The sequence below is a fragment of the Mus musculus genome, chromosome 18, assembly GCF_000001635.26.
Source record: "Mus musculus strain C57BL/6J chromosome 18, GRCm38.p6 C57BL/6J".
NCBI classification, from domain to species: domain Eukaryota; kingdom Metazoa; phylum Chordata; class Mammalia; order Rodentia; family Muridae; genus Mus; species Mus musculus.
Genome location: NC_000084.6, coordinates 51,117,568 through 51,135,013, shown reverse-complemented (window position 1 = coordinate 51,135,013; position 17,446 = coordinate 51,117,568). Strand labels below are relative to the sequence as shown.

Sequence of the window (17,446 nt, the reverse complement as noted above, 5' to 3'; positions counted from 1 at the left end):
AGTAGAGATGACACAGAACTTTAAGTACAAATTTCATTTATTCAAATTTCTTATTCACTCTAGACCAGCTAAATATCCTTGTCAAGAAAAAAAAATCTTGGAAATTTATATGTACAGATCTATATTTTATTTAACATTTTATAATACTACTATGGGGTAAGCACTACTTACTGTATAAAATGTCAACAGGATTATATATATATATATATATATAGAGAGAGAGAGAGAGAGAGAGAGAGACTGAGAAATGATGAATCTGAATTGTCAGATGCATAAGATATACATTCACCAGGGTCATGGGTCTTTGCATATTCCTAGTGAAATTTCTTAATGAAGTAAACTGAGGTGAAAGAATATGCTCACTGTGGGAAGCAACATGCTCTAGGCTGCATAAAAAGGAGATGGCTGAGAACAAGAATATTTTAGTATGATTCTTTACTTTGGTTTGTTGCAGTGTAGCAAGCTGCCTCAGGCTCTTGTAGCTATCTGTGACTTCCCCTCCTGTGATTTTCCTGCTGGGTTGTAAGCCAAAAAAAAAAAAAAAAAAAAAAAAATCCAAAACAAAAAATCCCGCACAAGCCCTTAAGTTGTTTTTACTTTAATCACAGCAACAGGACAAGAAAGTATGGTAAAATTTAACAAGTGTCAATTTCTCTATTTTTACATGGAATATTTATATTTGTAATTTTTACTACCATGTTAAACACTTTGCTCATAAATATTAAAATTGTGGCAGTCTTAGTAATAACAACCAAATAAAAGAATCATGAGCCATTTTGTATCAGAATGATCGATGAGATACTAAACCAGATTGGATATTTCTTGGTTTAACTGAGGGTTGTAAATCAATTTGACTATAATGATTGAACTATTTCTTAATTAAGTTTATAATTTTTTGCAAATAATATCATTCTAGAAATATTACATAAATTTAACTTAGTTTTATTAAAGTGCTACAATCAGGGTTTTTTTTTATCATTAACCAAATACTTTTTGTATGACACTGTAAATAGAGCATGTTGTAGGAAGCTTTTCTTAAATTCAAAGAAACATCTGATTTTAAAATTGTGACTTTATTTGTGTGAATATATTATATTCTGACTATATTGATAATTGTGATATTCTTTCTATAGCTTAAATGAAGATGAACATAACTCATCATTATTTTCATTTTAATTTTAACAAAATCAAAAACTCTTGCAAAGCCTACTAGCAGAAGTTACAAAATTCTACATGTGCTAGACTCCTTTTCTGCTAATAAAGAAAGCAAATATCCACAGTGGTATATGTGTTAATTTTCCCATTGCTCTGACAAGTTTCTGGCAGAAACAACTTCAGGAAAAAGGAATCATTTTAGCTTACCATTTCATACACATATTTGCTTGTAGCATGGCCTGTGGCAGAAACTCTTTCCATTGAGAGTCTGTGGTAATGGCTGTTCTCACTGTTTGCCAGGCAGGAAGAAATGAAAACAGAAGGAGAGGGACAGAGATAATAGTCCTACCCCATATGACCTACTTCCTCTAGCTATATTCACACTGCTGGGTTTCACAAACCAACCAAAGTAGCCCTTCCCTCTTCTTCATCCAATCCATCCAACCATCCAATGATAATGCTTTGTGTTTTTTGTTTTTGTTTTTGTTGTTGTTGTTGTTGTTGTTGTTGTTTTTCCTTTTCCTTTCTGCCACTTTGATCTAATGGCAGGTCTGTTCTCTTCTTCTTTTTTTTTTTTTTTTTTAAAAAAAAAACATTTTAAGACATCAAATCTTTTTCTTTCTTAGTATTTAAGGGGGAAAAAAAGAAACATTTTCATAATCCAATAAGAGCATTAGCATGGCTAGAAACATTTCAAATCTCTGAAAGTTAGATTGTACTGCATTAAAGCTGGCTCTATTAAGTAACACTAAACTGCTTTTGCACAACTTAGAACTTTTCTTTGGTACCTTGTGGAAAAACATGCATTAAGAATGAAGATTCTTCTGGACAGCTTCCTGAAAGCCCTCTCCCTCCCCTGGAACATGCTAGAACATCACTGGCCAGCACAGCTCTCACTGAGCTGTGAGGCTCCCATGAGCTAAGAGGTTACTCGTAATATAATCCTTTGATTTGTGACTATTAGTAACCTCAGGAAGCAGGTGGAGAAATCTCAAGCATTCGTGATTCTTCAAACAATCAAGGATGCACACACTGTACCACATTATCCTCTACATTAAAATTTTATTTCTTGCCAGGGTATGCAACATAACAGTTATAAACAAGGATTAAGCACCCAAACTAAATTTGGAAGAATTCTAAAAAGTGCCTACTAAGTTTTGAGTTCTATTTTAAAGTGTAGCAATCTTTATGATATACTACCAAATAGCGAATAGAAATTTCAAGCAGTATCTCTGATAATCATTGAAAATAATCTTATTCTATTTTTTGCCTTTGGTTTCTTATGGTATTTTGTACACATATATAATGTTGCTTGATCTTATTCATCCTTTACGTCTCCCTCTTCCCTCCAATTCCTGCTGATCCTCATCCTTTCCTTAATGACTACCCTCCCCCTCTACTTTCTTTCCTTCCAGGTCTCAGGTTTGCTTATAGGAACACTATGGGGGGGGGGGGGGGGCGGGTTTCTCTCCGGGAGCATGGACTTGTTTCTGGTAACTATGCTACAGAAAATATCATCCCATTTTCCCTCAGCAATCACTAACTGCATGCAAATCTTCAGAGAGACACTCATGAACATCCTTCCTGCTTCAGGACAGAATGTTGTTAGGCTCAATCTTGGGGACCTTGTGTGGTGAACTCAAAGGTACCAAAGCCTTGTCATGCTCAGAAGCCAGACAGAGGGTAGTTGTGTTGAGTACTCTTTTCGTATGTTTTAACTTTATCTAATAATAAGAAACTGAAATTCAGTAAATACTAGTAAATATTAAAATGGCTTAAAAACTATACGTCACATTGCTTCTGTAATATTGTCAGTTAATTTAGAAAAGAAATGTATACACCAGACCCTAATTTTTAAAAATCAGAAAATAGCAAATGAGTTTTATGGCAGAAAATAATCTTTTACATGTGTTAAAATCATTATTAATCCATGTTAAATAAACATTTATCTTTCATTTTAACACTTTTATTCTGCAGATTTTACAGTTATTTCACAAGAGAGTTTGAAAGGAATGTATTTACCTGACATTTCATTATATTATACCAAAATTCCATCATTAATGTGTTTCTATCCATATTCAATTCATATAGTAAAACAGGGTTTTTTTTTTCCACTTGCATATCTTTTGAATGTGAAAAATAGCTGATTACTTTCAAGTTGCAAATCAAAATTCCTGACTGAAGGTTTACAAATGGAGGAAAGATGTAGGGATGGAGATCTATTTGTGTCCCTGACAGAAGTACACAGATTCTACAAACGGGCATGGGAGAGCCAGGCCTGTCAGCATCCTCAGAGAAGGGAGATGGTGAATTCTGAGAGGTTAGGACTATAACAACATCATTTAAGGAAAACAAAACCATATTAGGGGAAACCCTGTTTCCACATAACTGTTTGTACAAAAGTGACAACAGGCTAATTGTGAGTTTCCATATTTTCCAACACTAGAGGGAGTGTGTAAGAGAACAAAACAGGAAACTGAATACAGAGCTTCTACAGTCCCTCAGTCTTTCACGTATTAGGTCTCACTCAGTTGTTCATGCTGGATTCTCAAACAGGGTACTAAAATTTTATTCAAACAGGATCCATTGTCAACTTTTAAATGTCTTTTCCATTTTATTTAAAATTTGCAAAAGTTAATGAAAAGAAGATGAACAGTATTCAAGCAGGAATAAAGGCTAATGTTGTTTTGTAGAAAGTAAATATATTCTCTCTCTCTCTCTCTCTCTCTCTCTCTCTCCATTTCAATTTACATATTATACTGGAAAAAATAGAATTTTAATTGAGTGATTTAATTGATCATGCTATTGTTTCAAATATCTTAATGTGACATTCCTGAATTAAAAAGCAAATGAGACTTCTCGATTGTATTCCCTACCAAATTCATGGCTTATGCAGGATTTGTTGAGAATTTCAATAGTGAAGGGGCACTTTAAGAACCACTGGACAAAAGATGAGAACAGTGGAGATCTGATAAGGTTTTGTTTGCTTTGTCTTGTGTAATTTAGAGTTCTGGCCTATAAAGCATCATTCAGCCTGACAGCATTCACCAGGAAGACCTTTGGCCATTTCAAAGGAGAGAATGTTCTTCTATTGTGAAATCAAAGAAGGGAAAACAGGAACTCATTCAAACGACGTTCATAAATGGATAAGAGTACAAAGAATTTATACAGACTGTATCTATAGGTAGTGAGTATGTGCATTCTCAGAATGTATGGCAAAGTAGTGGAAAATAAATGATTATTTCTTTGAACTGGAAGAGGACCGGTTTAGGAGAATACATTTTGAGTTAGAAAAAGATACAAATTCTTTATTTGTATATGGTTCAATTCAAGGGATTATAATTGCAGCATTTCTCTCTTCCCTCTCCTTCCTCCAAAATTCCCACGTATCTCTCAGTGATCTTCTTCAAATTCATGGCCTCTTTTACATTAAGAGTGTGTGTGTGTGTGTGTGTGTGTGTGTGTGTGTGTGTGTGTGTGGTCAGAGAGGGCATTATAATTATAGCATTATATTCCCTTGAGGCTGGAGTTACGGGTGGTTTGCCCAGAAGTGAATGCAGTAACCACTGAGCCATCTCTCAGGCCTGGGTAGTGCGCGCGCACACACACACACACACACACACACACACACACACACACATCCCTAAGTATAATCTATTCAACCTGTAAAATGTTACTTGTACGTGTGTTTTCAGGGCTGACATTTGGGATGGGAAAACCAGTAGCTGTGCTCTTTCCTTGGAAAGACAGTTCTCCTGCTGAGCATTCCCTCCTTGCCTGTAGGTCTTTGTGTAGGTTCAAGGTCTCACAGGGTTTTCCCTGTCCACTTTGGCACGTCTGCTTGATAGACACACGTCTGGGCAATCACGTTGGTGAGACTTTATGAGTGGAAGTTACTACGTTACAAGGGGCCACAACCTCACAGAAAACTCCTTACTTCCTACAGTCTCTCTCTCTCTCTCTCTCTCTCTCTCTCTCTCTCTCTCTCTCTCTCTCCCTCCCTCTTCATAAGCATCTACTGCAACTCACGGCTGTTACTCAAAGAACTTGAGAGAATAAAGAGACAATACATATGTCACTAACCTCTAAGAGCTAGCATGAGAGAGACAGGAAACAGACAACAAAAACAAACTGTGCAAATATGTTGTGCAAACTATACAAAATTCATGAGTATCAACAGAAGGAGGAGCTAGGGGGAGGGCTCAGTTAATAAATTTCTTGAAGCTCAAGCATGGGGTTCTCAATTTGGTCCTCAAAACCCAAGTAAAACAGCTGGCACAGTAGCGTGGGACTATATTCCCAGGTCTGGGAAGAAAAAGACAGTAGGGTCTCCCTGGGGCTCTCTGGCTAGCTAGTCTATCGGTGGTGATATATGCTTTAGGATAGAAAGTGATTGAGGAACAACTTAACCTCTGGCCTGCACAAAAATATATGATAATACATTCACTATGTGCAACTACATATGGAGGTGCCAAAATTGGCCTCAATTAGAGAGCAGTTGAAGTCAACTTGATTGTGCCTATCACTTTACTCCTGAAAAGGCAAAATTATTGCTGTTTAAGCAAAGACAACCAGTTAGCAATTAGTAAAGATGAAGTCCAGAGAATTTGCAGGGAGTAACAGCCAATGGGAATGAGAATGAACGGGACGAGGAGAGCAGGGACCGTGTAGCACTATAACAACCCAAGTGAGACAGGATGTTGGCTGGGTGCAAGCAGCAGACAAGTGAAGACCTAGTCAAACGTTAAACATAGATATTCAATCAGCCTTTCACATTGCTTGGAGAGAATTGATAATTGCCCCCAAAATATAGTCGAGAGGCATCTCCAAGTGGCATGGGAAAGGTGACAGAGAACAATTTGTACTTGGAGGAAGATGATTAAAAAGTAAAATCCAGATGCAAGAAAGTAATTACTAGTTAGGCAAATTTAAGAGTAAGGGACCTATTAATGGAATTTATTCACTGATTGAATAAAAAAAAGAAAAAAAATGGAAAAATTACAAAGTATAGCAATTTGAGTTTAAACATATCCAAGGAGGAATACATGTAGGTGACAGGGGTACGGGTTATCAATAGGTTGAGAAAACACAGCACCTTCAAACACATGGGGGAAAATTGTCATAGACTTCCGGTGTTACTAATATATAACACTAACGCCTAATATATTACAGAATCCTGGCACTGAAAACTGACTGTTAGATTAAATAACCAGGCCATTGGCAATCTGGGCATTGACAGCTTTGCTATAGTGATGAGAAGAGACCTTGTTGTAATGGATTTAAGGAAAGGTAAGAAGATACACGTGTTAACAGGACTGCCCCACTCGCTCAAGTTTATTTCAAAGGAAAGTTAAGCAATGGTATGTCAATATTCAGGAAACTATGTCAAAAATAGTTGTATTGTATTTTATTCCATTTACATTTGGAGAGAAATCCTCTCAAAAGCAGTTAAAAAATTACAAGGGTATTGAGAGAAAGGGGAAGTTTAATGATTTCCTTGAGTAAATTAGCAAGAATAATCTAACCCTCCAGTGAATGATTGGCTTTAAGCTCTTAAAAGGTTTACTAGATTTTCTTAAAATTGGCTCTTCAAATTCTCCATCAAATAAGAGTGATACTTTTTCGACATACATTAGAACAGGAGTGGGGGGTGATCCATGCCCATTATATCCCGATTATATTGGGATGCAGAGACAAGAACATGGAGTCTGAGGACAGTCTGAGCTGCTTAGTAAATGTCTCAACTCCACCCTTGTGGAAAAAAATGTATTGAAAATGAGAAAATGCTTGCTCAGTTTGTTGATGGATTTTATCTGCTTATGCTGGTAACATGGGGTTAATGTTGTCTATAGCCAGTTTATACAGTTCTAGCAGTGACATGTGCTTTTCCCACTAAAAGTAATATCCATTCTATTGCATGCTACTCAATCCATGATCCAGCAAACTCTGGTTTCTAATAATTCTTGAGGAATTATTATGCTCAGAAAAACTCTATTTTCAGTAATTTTGTCAATATTGTTCATATCAATATAATATCAAACAAATAAACTCACCTGAAAAGCTCATTCTGATGTGTGTGACCATTAACAATTTGACAGAGAGTAAAAGGAACAATAATAGTTGATGGTTGTAATGTAATCATTCTTTGACAGCAGAAATTCTCATTGGGAGAGTTGTTTCATGAAAGTATGTTACAGTCTTTGTAACCAGTTAAAATTTTACAATATGCCAATATGATTAGCTACCATAAAATAACAAATGACTTTGTATGATTATGAGTTTCAAAGACTTACCCTCACACATAAAATCATGATGTAATGCAAGGGCTACTGTAGATATCATTCAAAGATCTTTTTAAAGAATTAACTCAGAATTTAATATAAAAAGAGTAATGGATTTGTCTTGTATTTTTGGTCACTTTATATACACTTTTTATACTTCTCTAACCATTGACCCAGAACTGAAGCTTTTTCTCCCACACGTAAGGTTCTTTGATGGTAGGTTCTTAAGTTTATCCATGCATGCATCTTTCAAGATCTATAGAACAACAACTTCATATATCAGAAACTCAATACATGTTTCATAATTTACCAATATACACAGAAAAAAAATAGAACTAAAAACAACAAAGAACGATGCCATCCTGGCACAAGTTTTAACTACATGCTTAAAACTGAGCTCTGGAAATATTTTATCTCATAGTAAAATGCTATGCTGAGTTACTCGACATAAGAAACAACAAAATGAATGAGCCATCATCAGTCACATGTGATTTTGATAACTTCAGAGACCAGTGGACTTAGAGACATGCACACTTAGAAACTTCAAAAATAAATGAATTCCTCACAAACTACTCATGTACTCCCTAGAATAAAGCCATCTGTTCTAGTTTCCATTTCAATTGCTCTGATAAAACATGTTCCAAAACCAACTTCAGGACAAAAGGGTTCATTTTTATTTCATCCTACAAATCAGGAGTCATAAAATATCACTGAAGGAAGATAGGGCAGGAATGGAAGGCAGGAACCAAGAAGCAGGAACTGAAGTAGAGACCCTGAAAGAATGTTGCTTTCTGTTTTGCTGACAGGCTCACATTCAGCTCCCTGTTTATACAGTTCAGGACCAATTGCCCTGGGTGGCACCACCCACAGTGAGATGGACTTTTCTCTATCCATTGAAAATCAAAAACAAAACAAAACAAAACAAAACAAAACAAAACAAAACAAACAAAAAACTTCCACAGAGAAGGCCACAGGCACCTTCTCATCCTAGGGGCCTTCGTCCCACATGTCTCTAGTTTGTATCAAGTTGACAAAAACTAACAGTGTACCATCTTATTTCAGGCACTAGTATGCTGATTTTTTTTCCATTTTCATAAATATAGACTGTTAGTCTTTAAACTTTAAAGACAGAGCTCAAACTATAGATTGAAAACATCTGAGTTCAGCCAGTAGCTGTTTTGTTGTTGTTGTTGTTGTTTGTTTATTTGTTTGTCTTTTTGTTTTTAATCACTTTACTTGCTTTCTCCTCATTCATAGAAAGTTCTCAGAACATGAGTAGACACTTAACAATAGCCTGAGTTTGGTTCCAGGAAAAAAATATCCCCTATTTTAAACATTTGTTTAGAGTGTGGTATGTAGCAATGACTAAGAACCACTGACATTGAAAGAAAATTGACTTGGTCAGTGCTACTGAACTTGGCATTTTTCTGTCATATACGTGGTAGTTTGAAAGCTTGTGATAAGATTTCAGTGTTGTGGAAAAGGAAAGCTGCACATCAGTGTATCTGCTAACCTTTGTCACAGTGCTAGAGGAAGCCAAACCTGTTAGGAATCATTAAATTTTCTTCTTGCAGATAAGCATACGTTATCCACAGTGAAAAAATCTACTTATGCTGTGACGAGTATCATGATAACAGTGCAATTGAAAATACACATATAATCTGAGTCATTCCAATTATCCTACACATAAAAAAAAAATAAAATGTCCTTAAGCAGTACCTGAGTAGCCTTTGCACAGTTCGAGAAGAGTGACAAGGACCATAAGTAAATGTCCTATGCTTACATTATTCCTGTTTTTTACCTGAAAGTGAGATCTTGGAGTTTAATTACTTTGAGACCTCCTATCTTTCCATCTTCAGACAATAAATGCATAAATACACAGCCTAACTCATGCAATATAAGGCAACATTTGTCCTCAGTTGGCAGGCCACCTCGTGAGTGTATTCTGATTTGGGCATTCATCAGATAAGGTTTTATCTTTTCATTTCAGTAAATATTAGATTCTGGCTCTTGTTTAGCGATGATATCACTGACTTTAGCCTTCTAGATCATACAGGAAATACTCATTTAGAGTAGTTTTTCCCAATGACCTTTCAATATAATAAAATGTGTTTTCTCATATCACACCAGAAAGGAAACAACCAGGATTTCAAAGTCAGGCTATTTCTTGATTTTTCTGTTTTTAACATGCTAGAAAAGTGAAAGGCTCACATCTATGGACACAAAAACACACAAGTTATCATGAATCAACAACAATACACACACTAAAATCAATCAAAAACAATATATACGTTATCACGAATCCACAATAATACACCTGTTATCATCAATCAACTCTATACTCTTTTTTTGCCTGATTAGGAATTCAACAAATTCTCTTACTCATCAAACACAGCATAAAGCAAAAACAACTGTCAGATCCCAGCCATCAAGATAGACTCTTGCTTCAAATGCAATACAATAACAAAATGAGTATTTCCCAAATAGTTTTTTCTTCATTGGAAAGACCCAGACAGCTTGGAGCTGTGGATTAGTGATAATGTGCTTGCCTAGAATGTACTTATTCTTGGTTGAATACCCATCACTCAAACACACAGACACACAGACACACAGACACACAGGCACACACACACACACACACACACACACACACACACACACACACTTGTAAATATAACATGAGACTCTGTAATCATCCTTCTTGGGTTTTACTTTTATGTTCTAAGCCATGATATTGAAAATTTGCATAACATTCACAACATTCACAATTTACTGAAGCAATTACTTATTTAAAAAATTAAAATAGCAGAATCTAATTTATTCAATATTAATGTTGCCTCAATCCAGGTACATAAATCTAAGTGTGCCTTCCAAAAACGGGGTGTGGGATAATAAAAAGACTGTTACCAGTAAAATATTAATCCACACAGAAAGGCTTAAATACTTTCTTTAGTGTCTCTCTGAATCTGAAAAGGCACGTGGGTGTGTATTCTGATTTGGGCATTAATTAGATAAGGTTTTATCTTTTTTATTTTGGTAAATATTAGATTCTGGCTCTTGTTTAGAGATGATATCACCGATTTTAGCCTTAAAAATATCACACACACGGTGGCAGAAAAAAAAACTTTGATATAAATTGAAGAATTAAAACCTCCATTATTCAGTTAAGAAATACAAAGTCAAAATAAGTAGAAAGAACATAATAGAGCAGAGTAGTAAGCTGTCTACTCTCCAACACAAACATGGTATTTAAGCTTCACCTCTGTACAAATGTCTATGAGCAAGGAACTTAACACGAATCATCTTAGTTTTCTTAACTGTAAAAATGAGAAATAAAGTTACAAGAATTAGATAGGTTAGTATTCTTTAAAGTATTTAGAAGACAAGCTGGTGGAATGTAACACTTTTCTTTAGCCTTGCTTATTGCCAAAGCTGCTGCTCTTAATGATATTTAATAACTACAAAAAGTTAGAAATAATTTGTATATGTATTATTATCTATCACTGTCACTTACCATATAGTAGTTATACACTAGAGATTTTAAAGAAGACAATAGCATTGTATATAATTCATATTTCTCTTACTGCATCCTCACTAAAATATCCATACCAAAAGACTAAAAATAAATATAAAAGTGTTCAGTACTATCTATTATCTACTTCTGAGTACTATGTTTCATTTTCTCATTTGAGGCATCTTCTTAGATGTCATACAAGACAACATAAATTCTGAAATAAGAAACAGATGCTCTTTAAAATAATCGTAGCCTTTGTTGTACATTAATTTTACATTTGCAGCTTGGTATCTTGATATCATTTATCAGCCTTTAAATGAGAATGTACTCATATGTCAGTTTCTATTTTTATCACCTACTTTTCAAAAATTGCCTGTGAACTGTTTTATGAACTAGCTCTATAAGAAGACCCTGTCATCTCTTTTTGGGGTGGGTTGGAGTATGTGTAGCTCAGATTTTTATTCCTTTCTCTTTTCCTAATACCTAGACCTAAATATTTGAAATCCTCAGAACAGTGGTGTAGAAAAACACAATCCAGGTAGCAATGAAACCTATTACATCGATTCTGTAATCTTTTACTTTACTGTTGCCTGAAGCACACTAGTACTTTAAGGCTGCTTCAGTTTCTTACCAGATGATCCTCTGTGTTTTGAATGATCTAATTCATTAAAAGAGAGAGAGAGATGGTAAGGGCTTGTTATTAGTTATCTGTATGATCACAGAATCATTTTTTCAATAGTATACTAAGGCACCATATTTAAGAAGAAAAAAATGGGCAATTAGTGTATTTTAACATTTAGTAAGTGCATCTCAGTATTGGTAAGGTAAACTGTAGTGTAGAAAGGATACAGTGATTCCTACTATTGAGTGCACTGTTGGCTTCCATTCAGACATAATTTTAGAACTCAGAAAATACAGCAGAGATCATTCCCTATAATTTGTTCTAATAATGCCTTTTATACGCATGGACTCATTAACTAAAAATACTGTAGGATTTCCCAGAGCAATAAAATACAGAACTTCAAGAGGATAAGTCAATAAGAAAGACCATTAAGTGGCTCACAAGATGGCCTCGTGGTTAAAGGCACTGACTGCTCTCCCAACAGACCTGGATTCAATTCTCAGCATCAACATCTTAGCTCACAACCATCTGTAAGTCCAAGTTCAAGGGATCCTGTGCCCTCTGCTGGCCTCCAAGGTTCACAAATAGACACATAACCAAATCACATTAAACATAAATCAGTAACATAATACTTTTTTTTTTAAAAGAAAGAACGTTCCAATGCAGGATTATCTGACCATTGTTAATTTTGTTTTTAATCAATGTCAGATGGATTTTCCAAGTTTTCTAAGGTTCATTTACATTGTAGTCTTCTTTTCTATAAGTTTCATTTACGTCGTACTCTTCTTTTCTATGGAATATAAGAAAAAATGATGGGTGTTTTCCATTCACCTGCCTAGTTGTGAAATCCAATCATGAAATAATTCTAGCTCACTAACAACAGGACCGTTTCTATTTTGCCTCCATGACACCTACTCACAAGCACACATCTGATATAAACATAAATGTTACCTATAGCAGGTTAAAGTTTGTTTTATTCATATAATAGTACTGTGACAAAATTTAAAGCAATGAGATGTTACAAGAAAAGTTCAAGGCTGTAAACAGTCTGAACAAAAAGACAATTCAGCAAAACAAACCACGATTCATTATGTGAGATTCCTGCAAATAAACATTGAATGCAAAATGTTTCACATTTTCCATCTTCTAAAATAACACTCAGACAATTACCAGGATTTTGAATTATTTGAGAAATGTTTTTAAAAGTAGATTTATTTCTACACTTCTTAGTGAAAATTTGACCACTAACATCTGCTATAACAATGTGCTTAATTTTATTCTTTAAACTCTAGCATTTCAACCAACACTTTTTTTTTCAATTAGTAGAAATCACAACAGATATCAAGCATGTATCGCAATGATGCATTTTGTTAATGCCATTTCCTAACTACCTCTTCAAATCGTATGCCTATTTCAAAGGGAGAGTCCTATGTTGGGTCCTCTTCATGGGTGTCTCAAATATCTACTTACAACACATAAATATGTGACATCTTGTACACCAATCCATTTACATCCACCATGAAATCTGGATACATGTTAAGTTTCTTAAAGTTCTTATCTTAATGCCTTTCTCCATGGCACTTTCTTCACTCACAGCATGCCATACTCCTGAGTGCACAACCAGTACAGATTTATAAGTGGACATGTATGAATTGGTACTACAACTTCAATTTTTTTCTTTACATCAACAGAGTAACCAGTGAAAGCCATGATGACTTTAATATTACTGATGTTTAATGGTAGATTAAACACATCCTAAGTAAAATTTTGAGCTTGAACAAGTTATTCATTTTAGTAACAGTCAAATTTGTAACATGGTAGGTGGGGAAAGGACGCATGTAGAGTGCCATATTTTAGGTTATTTTCTTAATCATAGCACAGAAAGCTAAACGATTAATAATATTTATGAAAGTCTTACGTTGTGCTGAGGTTTTACTCAATTGTGAGGTCAAATGAACTGCATTTGGGTGTTCTAGAGGTGTCCCACCTCTCTCTTAATAAGAGTCAATTCAATTGTAATGGATTAAATAACCATTATTAGACAAGGAATCAGAAAAAATACAAGGACTCCTTTTACTGAACACACTAGAGTTTTCTTACTCATTTTAAGTGTTTCAAACAGCTAGTACAGGGATCAGATTTACCCTGCCTATCTGAATTAAAAAAGCTACTATTAAAACAATCAATCATGAATCAAAGAGAGAGAAAAGGATGGACTAAATGGGAGAGATGGGAGGAAGGAGAGAGATGGAGAAATGATGTAAATACACCTTACTTTCAAAAAAAGTAATCAACTAAAAGTAAGTCTTTTTTTGTTTGTTTGTTTTTTGAGACAGGGTTTCTCTGTGTAGCCCTGGCTGTCTTGGAACTCACTCTGTAGACCTGGCTGGCCTTGAACTCAGAAATCTGCCTGCCTCTGCCTCCTGAGTGCTGGGATTAAAGGCATGTACCATGACTGCCCAGCCAAAAAGTAAGTCTTACTGGTGAGATTTGTACAAAATTAAAAGGCAGAATGTTTAAATTTTAAGTTGTAATTAAAATAAAAACCAAAAGGAGTAAACAAATATAATGTAGTGATTGACAACTCTGGGTCAAAATTATTCCAAGTTAATAAATGTGCACTATTAATTTATATAGGTATATTATAGTTTAAAAGCATAGTATTATCAATAAATGAATTTGAATTTTGAATGTAATAATTTATATAAAGTATAAATTTTGCACATTGTTATTAACTGTCAAAATATTAAATGTCACCGTTGATATTTTAATTGCAACATTTATATGTACAAGTCTTGGGTAGAAGAATGAACATGCTTTGTATAGTTTACAAAAGTTATCAGTTCTATCTCTCACTTCATGAAAGACATGCTTAGTCGGGTATACTCTATTGTTCAAAACAGATCAAGACTGCACAAGTGCAAGATGTCATAGGTTAAACATGCCCTATAAATATTGTCCTGGAAATAACTCCCATTCTTCCTATATAAATAGCCTGTTTTGAGACTTAGTTTTAGTATATAGGCTCCAAATGCAAGCCTAGGATGATGCTGTCCACAACCAAGTTAGTAACAGTGATATCACATCCTAAATACTCATTTATCACTCATAAATTTCAGGTTTGGGCTGAGTTTTTACCCAAAAAGCCTTGGTAGTGAATGAACTCTTGCAAGGCATCACAAGATGTTATCACCACCTCTGTCTGTCAGGACTGTCCATCTGTTCTGCTGCATTTCTAATCCTTTAAGAAGTATCTGGGGTTTTTTTTCTCATAAATATATTTTTTAAAAAATGAGTACACTGAAAGACCATCAGACTCCTCTATTCACATCTCCAATTCCAGCCAAAAACAAGAAAGAGGTTGAACATTTTCCTGTATTTTTTTCATGGCCTTAAATTCCAATAATAATAATAGTAATAATAATAATAAACAAGAATGTGAGTAGTGACTTCTGGGTTATTCTGTCCAAAAGATTAGGTGTCCTGACACATGACTATGGCCCACAGAGGCAGAATTTTGCCTGGCTATCTTTCTTAGTCTCATCCTGTAAACAAAACAATCTATACCCTTTGGTGCTAATGGCTTCTTGTATCCACTATTTTAAATGCACACACACACACACACACACACACACACACACACACCACACACACACCAGGGGTGTTCCCAGAGGGACTCACCTAAATTGTTCATTTTTTAAATCATAATAATGTTGTAGATGAAAACACAAACTACCAAACATAGAAAGTAAAAACATTAAAGAGAGAAACATCTCTAGCCTTGGATTGCAGTGCATAACCTTTGCATCTGCCAATGAGTTGTGAAACAAGCCTAGGAAAACCCTGAAAACACAAACAAGTTTCCTGACCCATCACTATCCACCACCACTCTCAGGACCTTGGCTGTAATCCTGTTCTGTTTGCAGGGAAACATACAGGAATGGATTCTCGCACTGGCAAAGGAACTCTGGCAAGCGATTGATCCTGTTAACAAGCTTTGAATTTGATCACAAACTCAGGTTTTTGGACATAGATGTAATGTCAGAGAGAGTCCTCACATTGGGGCTGAAAATGACAGGAGGATAATCTCCAGAGGCCAGTCATCCAAACAGCCCCAAATCTCCTCCTTCTTGGCTCCGGAAACCGCATTACAGTTTCAGATTCAGGCTATGATTGACTGTCCCCTTATCTTTCCTAGGAGACCACCAAAACCTAAGAAGTTTGCCTTCTTGCAGCTGGAACTGCAGATACCAAGAGCAGCACCAGGAGCCCACTCCGTAGTGAAACAGCGCTCTGGGCATTACCACCAGCTCCCCCAGCCACTGGAGGCAACCAGACTGACAGTGCAACCCACCTCCAGCACCCTAGCCTTCACTGGGGCCCTGGGCCACTGAAGCTGCTTAAGTTACACAGCCTCAACCCCGGACACCTCACCTCTTCCAATCCAGTTCACCAGGGTGGGGAGGGCCAGAGTATAGAGGGGGTCCGATACTGGCGGGGGAGGGGAAGACAATTCCAGTTCTAATGAGCCAGGATGCTAGAGGAGAGACCACAAAACAAGCAACACACGCACATACACGTACACTCTCCTCAGCACTACTGCTCAGGTTCAATGCCAAGTGATGACAGAATTAAAGGAAGGAAGTGAAGAATGGCGACACTCAGGGTGGCGCGAAGGCCCAGAGTTGCTGGAAACATTTGGAAAAAGGCAGGGAATGCTTCAGGGATTGCGAAAGTGAGAAAGTCCCAGACATCTCTCTCTGTCTGTCCCCAAAGCTCAATTCTCTGGTCTGCACCCAGAGTCGCCTTCTTCCTGGTGGGGATTGAGAATAGGGGAGGAGAGCCTGAGCTGAGCTTCCCCCTCCCAGTGCCCTCCCTGGCCTGGCCCAGGGCCCAGAAGCCGCCCCCCTTCAGCTCAGCTTCCAGGGGCTGCCAGGCCACGCACGGACTTGCCAAAGGATTCTGGGGGAGCAGCAGGGCAGGCAAAGAGCATCACACTGGCTCTGGCCAGCCTATGCTCATGTCTTTTCTGGTCGACACACCCCCAGTTAACCCCTTCCCCTGACACCACTGACAGTCCCGTGTAGACAGTAGCTTGCCTCCATCCCTCCCAGCAACCTATCGAATTCATCAATTAAAACACTAGTTGATTTCTGTCTGATTAAAAACGAGAGAGAGAAAGTGCTCCAACTCTTCTCACGAGTAGCCCGGGCAAAGAAAGTCAGTCTGCAGGCATCCCTCCATAGTTACCAGGAGTTTGGAAATGCTGTAGTCCCAAGTCAAAAGGGGGACCGGAACCCACCCAAGGGGCGCGGGGAGCCCCACTCCCTCCCCCACACCCGCGCCTCTCACCTCCTTAAGTTCTTTGGCCACGTCCTTCAGGTCGCCCAGGACTAATTCCAGATCCTCCACTATGATCTTGATCTGCTCCTTCACCTTGGTTTTGGAGGCTGCCGGCGGTCCCTCGGCTGCGGAGGACGAGGAGGGGTTCCCCTTGGACTTGGCTGACATTCTTCGGTGGGGCGAGCAAGCCAGGTCAGGACAGGCGAGCGAGCGGAGGTTGCTGCGCGCCCGGGTCCCTGGCGCTGCTCCGGCCGCTCCCACCCCAGTCCCCCCACATGTCGACTGCTCGGCGGGCAGCCGCGGGTGGCTGCGCGGTGCGCTCGGCCCGGCGGCCGCACTGTGGTGCTGCCATCAACTCCCCGAGACGAGGCGCTCGGCGCGGGGCTGCAGACGGGCGAGCAGCGCGCCTGCGCCTCCTCCCGCCGCCGCCCGCTGCTCGCGCGCACACTCGCGGGTGGAGAGGGGCTGCGCGGCGCCGCCGGGGGCTGTCAGCTGCACCGCCCTGGGTACATCCTGCTGGGGTCTCTCCCA

The 17,446-nt window shown here is 37.6% G+C and overlaps 1 protein-coding gene across 1 annotated transcript in view; it reads right to left on the bottom strand.

Moving 5' to 3' along the window:
• Nucleotides 1-17,116, bottom strand: part of Prr16 (proline rich 16) — a 186,744-nt gene extending 169,628 nt beyond the window's left edge. Inside the window, exon 1 of the mRNA NM_001081224.2 lies at nucleotides 16,925-17,116. Coding sequence (NP_001074693.1) covers nucleotides 16,925-17,083 — 159 coding nt within the window. The 5' untranslated portion in view covers nucleotides 17,084-17,116. The remainder of the gene's footprint in view (nucleotides 1-16,924) is intronic.
• Between the last annotated feature and the right edge of the window lie 330 nt (nucleotides 17,117-17,446).